Below are 8,344 nucleotides of genomic sequence, written 5' to 3' on the forward strand. Positions count from 1 at the left end.
CAGGGTTTGGCCAAATAGGTGTGGGCTGTCCTGGGATCCCTGAGGTAGAACAGTCTGGGAAAGTTGGGTAAAAAAGTGGATGTCAGGACCTGTCCAGGTAAAGGGTAATATGTCCTGTGACTGGGTGTCTAGAGGAATAGAGAAAAATGCATCCTTGAGATCTAGGACTGAAAAATGGGAAGTCCCTTAAGGGATAGTAGAAAGAAGTCTGTGTTAGCCACAACAGGATGGAGGGAGACCACTGCAGAATTAATGCATCTGAGGTCTTGAACCAGATGATAGGTACCATTAGGTTTCTTAACTGCTTGTACAGGGGTGTTAAAGGGGGAAAAGGTGGGGCGGAGCAGTTTTTTTCTTAAGAGGTCAGAAATGATAGGCTTAAGTCCCCTGAGTCTCTGGAAGGGGGTGGGGTGGGTTTGAGCTTGAGTTATGTAGCTGGTAGAATCCAGTCATTGGATGACAACAGGAGAATGGTGCTGAGCTACAGAGGGGTTCTGGATGTCCCAGACTTGGGGTCTACCTGAGAAACTGGTAAAGGAAACAACATGTTAGTGTTAGTAGGTTGACTGGCTAGAAGAAGCAGCAGAGGAACTGCTGGCGAGCTTGGGTTTAGGTGAATGTGGGGAGCAAAGGAAGTAGAGGCTCCCAACCTAGCTAGAAGATCCCTTCCCAATAAGGGGACAGGACATGTTGGCACTACCAAAGAAGAATGGGTGAGAGGTGCAACCCTAAAAATGCAATTAAGTGGTGGGGTCTGGTGAGGAAGGTAAGGTTGTACTCCTACCCCGAGAATAGGAAAACAAGAGTGGGAAGTGGGTCCCCAAAACTCTGTTAGAACTGAGTAAGTGGCCCTATTGTCCATGAGGAAGGAACTGGGCCGCCCACATACCACGATGGCTACCCCAGGCTCCCTACTAGTGATGGCAGTGGTCGGGTCAAGGGAGCTTGGACCTCCTCAGTCAGCCGTAGCCAAGCCTAGGAGATTAGCTGGAGGATTATCTGGGAGCGATGGCCCTCTATTCTGTAAACATGAGGGCAATCGACAGCCCAGTGTCCCCCTTGATGGCATCTAGGACATGGCCCCCTTGGCGTGTGGAAGTTAGGGCAAGTTCTCACCCCATGACCTTGTTGACCACATTTGTAGCAGGAACCTGATGGTCTCTTGAGTCTTAGAAGACCAGGAATGTGAGGCAGTGGTGGCGCACGCCTTTAATCCCAGTACTTGGGAGGCAGAAACAGGCAGATTTCTGAGTTTGAGGCCAGCCTGGTCTACAGAGTGAGTTCCAGGACAGCTAGGGCTACACAGAGAAACCCTGTCTCAAAAAACAAAAAATAAAGCAAAACAAGACCAGGAGTCTGGGACAGTGGCTTGGGCTCGTTGGACAGCCTTTGCCAGCATGTATTTTTGTTTCCGTGTTTCTCATCTCTCTCATGGTACACCTTGAAGGTAGCGCTAAGACTTCTGCCTGTGGAGTTAAGGGTCCCCTCTCCAGCCTTCTAAGTTTGGCTTTTATGTCGGAGTAGCTCTGGGAGAAGCAGCAGGTCATCAGAAGTTGCTCACCTGGGTTTCCAGGGTCCAGATTTGGCATACTGTAATAAAGCCTTTGTAAGGCGTTCTAAAAACTGAGATGGGTTTTCTTGTTTGTCCTGGACAACCTCTTGGAGTTTTTCAAAATTTACTGGCTTTAAGGATGCCTTTCTTAAGCCATCCAGGAAGAGGATATAAGTCTATCTCTGGCTAAAATGCCAGTGTGGGTTTTATGGCTAAGAGAAGTTGGGTTGGGGAACAAGAGGAACACAGAGGGATTAGAGCAAAGGTAGATGAATGCTTGAATATATGGAACCTCTTTCCATTTAGCAGAGTGCAGGCAGTATGTATTAAGATCCCTTAAAATAATTGGATCTAGTGTGCCATTATGTGGGTATTTGGGGCCATTATCTAACGGGCACTGAATCTAGACCTTATTACAAAGGTGAACTAGCTTTGATGGTAACTTCAGAGATTAGAGATTTTCTGGGAGACATGCCAGTGGGGTGCCTGGAGATACAGTCGAAGGCATCGAAGCACCCATTGGGGAGTTACTGGATTATTCATATCAGCACATGTAGAATAATTCAATCACCAAAAATTCCAGCCAGGCTAGAGGCATAAGTCCTCATGAAGGCCGCCTAGAGGCTATACACAGTAAGTCCCGGACTTGCTAGAAAAGCTTCTCTACCCTAGACCTAGGGATTTCTTAAACAGCTGCAAGAGCTCGGGGGAAGGGGGGTGCAAAAGCCGCTTTCGAGGTATGTGGTCACCTAAGAATCGATGTCCTATCCTGTATGTCAGCTGGGAGGCTAGTCATAAGGACCGTGGCTGTGAAATACCAACCCCTTATTCCAAAAGAAAGGCTGGCCAGGCTGTACCTAGGAAATTAGAGTCCTCCCGGTTGACTGACCTTCCAATAAGTTGGTGTCCGTGTGAGGATTTTAGTGTTCTGGTAGCAGGAAAAGGTGGAACTGAATGTCTGGTGTGGACCTGAACGACTGAGCAACCCACTTGGCAGAAACTAGCCCCACAGGGTGGACTGGGGCAGCACAGCTCACATGGTAGAAGTTCGTATGTCCCACAGTGGCAGCAGCAGCAGTTAGAAGTTAGTTAGTTAGAAGGCTGTGAATCCTGCAGCAGCCAGCAGGTAGCAGTGGTTCTGTGTCCGGGCAGCAGTAGGGTAGAGCATGTGGCTACTGTCTCCCTTGGCCTGCTCCCAGCTGTTTCCGCACCAGTGTTATGTTGGAATGGCGGCTCTCCTCTGGATAGACCACAGCAGGCCAAAGCAGTTCCTCATGGCAGAGGTTTTATTAGGGAAGAACAGGGACAAAGAGGAGAGAGAGAAACTAGGGAAAAAAGGGTCGAAGGTGGGGAAAGGTTCCCTTTTATCTAGGCTGTGACATAGGTGGTTCCCAGGTGAGTATGAGGAGTGGTCTCCAAGAAGGTATGTAGGGTTGTCATGGCAACAGATGTCACCTATGTGTGACATTTCCTGAGTTTGGAGCTGGTTTGCCAAGCTGGCTCTGGATACCAACAGGTATGGCAGCACACACCTTCAATCCCAACACTTGGAGGCAGAGGCTACCAGGTCTCTGAGTTAGAAGGCCAGCCTGGCCTACAAAGTTGAGTTCCAGGACAGCCAGGGTAGTTACACAGAGAAACCCTGTCTCATAAAAATTTTAATTAAAAAATTTTTAATTAAAAAAATTTTAATTAAAAATTTCCAACCTTGGAAATATAAATATACACATTTTAAACATAAAGACAGGCTAGAGAGATGGCTCAGAGATTAAAAGCACTGTCTGATCTTCCAGAGGTCCTGAGTTCAATTCCCAGCAACCACATGGTGGCTCACAACCATCTATATGCCCTCTTCTGGAATACAGGTATACATACAGGTAGAACACTTCATACATAAATCACACACACGCACACACACACACACGTGAATAGTCCCCCTTATGTACAGCATTTCAATACTGTCAGTCATTTCCCTATCCGACATAACAATGCCTATTATACCACTAAGCTGACTTCTGGGCTCTCCAAAAAGATTCAGCTTTCCAACATACTACCAGTGTGAGCTTCAGAGTTATGATCTTATGTGACTGAAACCTGGTGACAGGCATGTGCACCCCACATAGACCACACCAGACCAAACAGTTCCAAATGGGATTTATTCAGGAGATAGGGCAAAGGTGGGGGGGAGAAGAAGAGAAAGAAGGAGGAGAGGTCAGGGGGTTCTGCCTATTTATATGGGCAGTGACATAGCCTTTCCCAGGTAAAGGTGGGAGGTGGTAGCCAGGTGGATTTTGGGAATGTATGGCAGTTGCCTTGGCAACGATGTGGGTGTCGTCTAGATGTGATGTCACTGGGTTCAGAGCCTGAGACTAACAAGTAGCCTGTGGGTGGGGATGCAGTTCCATGACCCTAACCCTTCCTAGAAACAAGCCCTGAGGAGGAGCGCCAGCACCCAAAGTGAGGAGGAAGAAAAGTCCATATGGTTCCCGTGGGTCCGTCTAGGCTTTCTTGTCCACTCTTCTGTAGCTGATTGGCCGGAAGAGTCTTGCCAGCTCCACCCATTAGTTCTTTTCTGTAAGCCTCACCTCCAGTTTCTGAGTTTATTGGTGATCCATCCCAGATTGCCTTAGGGTGTGGTCCCTGAGTCCAGGAGGCAAGAAGGAACTGGTTTGTCCCCTATACCTTGTAATTTTCTTTATGAGTAGGTCATTTCTTCCAACTCCCTGGGCTGGAAAAATTTTTTTAAAAAAATGCAACTGTATGGCAGGTTATCACAACTGGCTTCTCCCAATGGCTCTCGAGCGACTCAGGTGAGTGGGTTCGGTACTGATTGAATCAAGAGGGGTTCAATCAGGAGGTAGAGTGCCTGAGGGAAGTGTAGCTCCAGGAGCAAAAGAGGAGGGGAGGAAAGAGGGAGCAAGGCAGAAGGAAGCTAAGGAGATCTCTTCCTTTGTCCCCTGGGTGAGGCAGAAAGCCAGGGTCCAAGGTTGCTGTGCCCCTGTATCTGAGAGCTCTCGAAAGCAGGGAAAGGGGCAAAGGAATGGGGATTATTGAGCTCTGAGCTATCTTCTACAATGAGCGGGAGACCACAGGTCCTTTGGCAAAATCTGACCAAGAAGTGTGGAAGAGTAGGTCACACAGATCCTTCTGGAGTAAAGCTCTAAACTGGTGCCCTGGAGGAGCAGAGTGGTAGGTCAGTACAGTCACCCCATGCCTATCTGGGTCCCAGCTTTCCTCCTTTGATCCAGCTTGGGCCACTCCAACCCAGCTCTACCTGAATGCTCCCACTAAGGCCCCGTTTCCAAGATAAGCATTGGTTTCCCTACTCTGGTGTGAGAGAGGACAAGGGAGAGGACTGGCTAAGAATGTGTGACACTCTCCAGGGACAAAGAGAAGTCCATGCCAGCCCTTCCCTGTGCCTGCTGCAGGGCCACTCTAGCCTGCTACCAGGGTTCAGAGTGGGCTTCAGGCAGAGTGGGAAGGGTCAGGCTTCTCACAGAAACCACAGTAGCCAGGCACGAGACCTCAGGATACAGGGACCTTTGTGAGAGGAATCTGGGGTCACACTGGATAGATCAAGGCTCAGTCCCAGCACATACCAGCCACTTCCCTGAGCACATGAGACCCAGTCTCCTCACTGACAGAATGGTAGCAATCCAAGTTCCTCTCCAGGTACTTAACTACCGGTGCAAATGGGATTTTAAGCAAAGACGCTGAAGTGGGGTAGGGAAAGAGTGTGAAGTTAAATCTACAATTCATGACTTCATTCAATTCTGGTAAATGTTTATTAATGCCACCAACAGGTTCTGGGACTTGGAACCAAGACTACCGAGTCTACTAGGATAATGAAGAGCTCCTGGGGCAGACAGACACAGGTTAGGCAAGGGCTAAAGGAGACATTTGGTGAAGATAGAGATGTAGAAAAGGGGACCATATGTCAAAGGATCTGGGAAATGAGTGACAGAAGCTGGGAGAAGTGCTTGGGCAAAGACAGGAGTGACAATCCCAGGGAGTTTTGGCAAACCCAGGAAACCTAATTGTTGGAGCTGAAGGGAGAAACCCAGCAGCCTGACTGGGAGATTGTTACACAAATCCAGATGTAAAACAGCAAGGCAGAGAGAGAGGATTTGCAGGTGAGCCTGAGAGGAGCTTCCTGTATAAACAAGCGAACCTGGAGACAGCTGTTGTTAACAGGAGAACATGGTTCAGGGATCCCAGGAACTCAAAGGAGAGAAGGGGTGGGACAGACACACAAACTGGTGGTTTAGATGCTGTGAGTCTAACGTGTGTGGGCAACACCTGGGCAGACACAGCAATCTAGAGGATACAAGATTCTGGCGGCCTTTGCCTCAGCCAGAAAACTGGAACTATAGGATCCCAGGTACAGTACAGAAGTTATACACTAGTTAGAAGGGGAAGGGCCTTATTGTGTATCAACAAAGACAATCGGGCACTGAGTCAAAAGCAGTTTTTATAGGTCCTGCCTCCGTCCCTGGAGCTTTCCAACAACCACAGCCACCAGTCCATGGGTCCCCCTATAATCTGTATAGAACATCAAGTAGTACCACATGGGTGCTGAACCCCCACACACACACACAAAGCACGCTGTGTTAAGTCAAAAATAGAAATTAGATTTAGGATTTAGACTTAGAAAAACTAGATAAGGAAATGTATTAATTTTCACAGTGATTGCATATTCAGAGGACATTTTAGATATGTTGGCATAAGTAAAAAGGTAAAAATCATTTTCACTTGCTTCTCTTTTGTAACGTGGCTACTGTAAAGTGTGCCGTCTCAGTGTACGGATCACATTTGGTCCTAGGGGCCTTCGATGTCCTAGCATCCCCCAGTAGATGATAATGCAGCTCTTCTGGATGCTGTGACTCAGTACATGGACATACTAGAAGAGCCCCCTCCCCCGGAGACTGTCCGTGCCATTACCCAGAGGGCTAACTCTCAAATCCTTCATTTAAAAATCAACACAGCTTCTGAAGATCTGAATTTGATCTCAGAACCTACATTAAAAAAAAAAAGCCAAATGTTGCGGTACACACTTGTTACCCCAGCATGGAAGAGCTGGGGACAGGTGTGGCCCTGAGACTTTGCTCAGTCTCATGACAAGTTCTAGCCTACATGACAAGTTCCCAGCTATAGAAAGACCCTGTCTTTAAAAACAAAATGGAAGCTGGGACCGTGGCTGAGGTCGCACACATGAGACCCTAAGCTCAATTCCCAGCACTGAAAAAGGAGAGGGGGTCGGGGGGAGACAGATTTTTAGAAGGATGCCTGAGGTTGACCTCTGGTTGATCTGTATACACACATGCTTATTTCCACATGCATGAATCTGTATACACAAGAACACGTACACGTAACATAGGCAACAATGTAAGACCATTGCAGGCAACTGAGGAGATGCAGAAAACCCCTCCTATAATGATTTGAACATGTCCTTAAGTGGCTCCTTTTGCCCCCGTTTTCTGGGCCGTACTTTTATTCTTGCTCAGTAACGGTCATGATGCATGTCGTTTCTACATCCTACCCTTTTCATTTCTGGTTCCCGTGGAAAGCAGCTTCCCCATGTCTTCACAACAGGTGCATTTAGCCAGTCCCTTTGGCTAGACACTGGAGCCTTTTCCAGGTGTCTATGAGCAGCTCAAACGAGGCCCATTCCAGACTTGAGACCCCACTCTGTAAATACCTTCTGGGCAACTGTCAAAGGAAGCTGTGTCTCCATCAACTGCAAACCTTTGGTGTCTTCAGCTTCCTCTGTCTTTACTCTTTACAGTCCAGCTAAGGACAACCCTCCACACCCTATTATACCACCTCCCACCTACATCAGCTTCTGTCCCCTCACCTGGCACGCACATACCTAGCACTCAATGCCTGGGCTGGCCTCCTGCACTTCTGTGTTCACTCCCATAACTCTCTTGTGCTCCTGATGAATCTCAGAACTCTCTGTTGAGCTCCAGGCTTTACCCTAATCAGAAAGATCCAGTTTGACCCTCAGATCAGATACTCTTAGATTCCAGATCCAGATCCCTCTGCCCTCAGTGGCCACACCCTGCCTATTAATCCTCCATGAATTCCTCCTGACACAGCCACTAATGCTCTGCCTCACAGCCCAGCAACCCTGGCCCCTCCCGCCCAGCCACCATGTCCAGGTACAGAGTACAATCTGAATACTTCTGTTTGTTTTTTTCCAAGTGAAATGACCTCAATACCACCCCATCACCCCACACACACTGAAAACCTCCCCTTAATGGGAGGTCCCTAGGTAAACTGGCGTTTCCCTGTTGGAGGCTGCCCTTCCCCTACATCCCTTTCTACATAGCTTCTAGTCCTCTGAGGCTTTGCTTACAGGTTGGCAATTTCAGGAAGTCTCTGAAAGCCTTCTGTCCCTGCCCCAATCCCCTCCCAGGCTGATATGCCATTATGTTTGTGTGCCTCCTCCTTCCTGGGTTCGCTGTACAGAGCTCTGTTCTTCTCAGCCTTTCTCCATTTTCACTCTGTATCGTGAAGACAGGGTATGTCTTCCCATCTCTCTTACCTTGATGTCTTGGCCCCAGCACAGGACTTGATGCCATAATATAAGCAAGAGAAGGGCCCATCAGACCCTGGCAAACAGCTTGAGGTACAACCACCTTCTATACCAAAAGGAGGCATCTTCTTCCAACAGATGGGCAGAGGCTTGGGGCTGTTGGGCATCAGGGGACAAATAATGGAAGCTAAGAAGCTCCCTAAAAGGCCAGGATAGTTACTACTCTACCAGGATAGTTACTACTCTACCAGGAT

General features: G+C 48.2%; 1 protein-coding gene across 1 annotated transcript in view; it reads left to right on the forward strand.

Annotated features, from left to right (window-relative positions):
- The first annotated feature begins 4,342 nt into the window (after positions 1–4,342).
- A3galt2 (alpha 1,3-galactosyltransferase 2) overlaps positions 4,343–8,344 on the forward strand; it is an 8,529-nt gene continuing 4,527 nt past the window's right edge. Inside the window, exon 1 of the mRNA XM_028759889.1 lies at positions 4,343–4,362. Within this exon, the coding sequence (XP_028615722.1) occupies positions 4,343–4,362 (20 nt within the window). The remainder of the gene's footprint in view (positions 4,363–8,344) is intronic.

The sequence above is a fragment of the Grammomys surdaster genome, unplaced genomic scaffold (genome assembly GCF_004785775.1).
Source record: "Grammomys surdaster isolate TR1022 unplaced genomic scaffold, NIH_TR_1.0 126313, whole genome shotgun sequence".
In the NCBI taxonomy this organism is placed as follows: domain Eukaryota; kingdom Metazoa; phylum Chordata; class Mammalia; order Rodentia; family Muridae; genus Grammomys; species Grammomys surdaster.